Raw genomic sequence first — 1,489 nt, 5'->3', positions numbered from 1 at the left:
AACTGACGAACAAAAAACAAAATGGAACGTTAAGGAAAATACAAAGAAAAAACACTGCCGAGGAAACCAAAAAAAATAAACTCTAACAGAGGGTACACGTGTGAGAAAACACATACACTGATTCACACAAACACACACGTATACACGCATCTGACTACGACACGTTTCACGTCTGGAACGGTCGCAACGTACCACGTATTCAATTAAAAAAAAAAAAGAATACTGACGTCGTACGTTTTCACCACATATCTTAACGGCAAAGTTAACGGTTCATAACCGGCCGGAATAAAAAAAAAATCGCCGTCATCTTCAAGCACCGCAAAATTCTCACTAAATTTTCATAATTCTTCATAAAACAACAACACACCATTTTCTACATTTTTATTTCTTAGGCATTATTTGATTTTTCTCCGTCAACGATGTTATTGCCATATGAGTTTAGCATCTCTGTTGTGAACACGGCAGTTACAGCAACGAGAATATTCACCAGCTGTTCTCATACGGAACCTACTGAGAAGAAGAGTCTCCGCCGGAGGAGATGCCAAACTGTACCGCGGCGGTGAAGGAGAAGAAGCCACGACGTAGACTAACGGCGATTTCGGTGATAGATCTCCGCTAGATCGTGGAGACGACATCGGCTTCGGAATCGACAAAATCGCACGGATCTTGCCTCCGTGTACACGATCGTATACTTCAACGATATTGACTAGATCTTCGTCTGATTTGATCGAGATCAGCGTCTCGAGATCTCCGTTTGGTAATTGACATTTTAACTCGACGGCGTATCCACAAAACTCTTCCAATTTCACCATCAGCTCTGTAGAAGTCAAAAAATCAACTTCGTTAAATCGAGGAGGTTAGATGGAAAATTGAAATCGAAATTGGGGAAAAAAAAACTGAAACGGACCTGTGAAAGAGATGGAGTGACGAACGGAGAGTACTCGGGTGAAACCTCCGACGTAACGGAGCTTTCCGTCGATAGAACGAGGGAGGATTCTGCCGCTGTAACTGCAGAGGAACTTGAGAGTGTTGTTGTTGTTCTTCGTTTTCTGATTCTCTGATACGGCCACCATTTTTTAGAAGCTTCTTCGAAATGTTTGTTTCTGTGTTTTTTTTTTTTTTGGTTTTTCTTAAACCGAGAATTATGGTGGTGGAAGGGATCATATTTATAGGTAGGAAATGACGTCATTGTGGGGACTCGGACTCACTCGTATATAGGGGAATTGTAAAAAATATTCGATTCATTTGTCGAATAAGAAGGGTGTTTTGGACAATTTTGTTATTTAAGTAATCGAATATTCTTTCTTTCATTGCATTAAGCAAAGAAACCGAGTTGGTGTAATTTTCAAGTAATTTAAAGTGGCTCATATTTATTGGCTATCATTATTAGTTAATGACTTCATGTTGATTCGTTGTAAGTACAATCTCAACACCAAATCTTCCCATGTGAATGAATGAATCGTGTTTTTTTTTTTTTTTTTTTTTTAAA

The 1,489-nt window shown here is 39.0% G+C and overlaps 1 protein-coding gene across 1 annotated transcript; it reads right to left on the bottom strand.

Moving 5' to 3' along the window:
* Positions 309 to 1,148, bottom strand: LOC104791038. Its single transcript, XM_010516837.1, has 2 exons — positions 908 to 1,148; positions 309 to 817 (listed from the first exon to the last, which is right to left on the bottom strand). Exons 1-2 carry the CDS (start codon positions 1,071 to 1,073, stop codon positions 423 to 425), a joined length of 561 nt encoding a protein of 186 aa, XP_010515139.1. The 5' UTR covers positions 1,074 to 1,148; the 3' UTR covers positions 309 to 422.

The sequence above is a fragment of the Camelina sativa genome, chromosome 6 (genome assembly GCF_000633955.1).
Source record: "Camelina sativa cultivar DH55 chromosome 6, Cs, whole genome shotgun sequence".
Lineage (NCBI taxonomy): Eukaryota > Viridiplantae > Streptophyta > Magnoliopsida > Brassicales > Brassicaceae > Camelina > Camelina sativa.
This window is presented reverse-complemented; position numbering and strand designations above follow the sequence as displayed.

Excerpts from the sequence above, each read along its gene's own strand:
- LOC104791038 (XM_010516837.1), bottom strand. The coding sequence starts at position 1,073 with ATGGTGGCCGTATCAGAGAATCAGAAAACGAAGAACAACAACAACACT. Across the intron at positions 818-907 it reads TCACTCCATCTCTTTCACAG|AGCTGATGGTGAAATTGGAA; the intron begins GTCCGTTTCAGT and ends TGACTTCTACAG.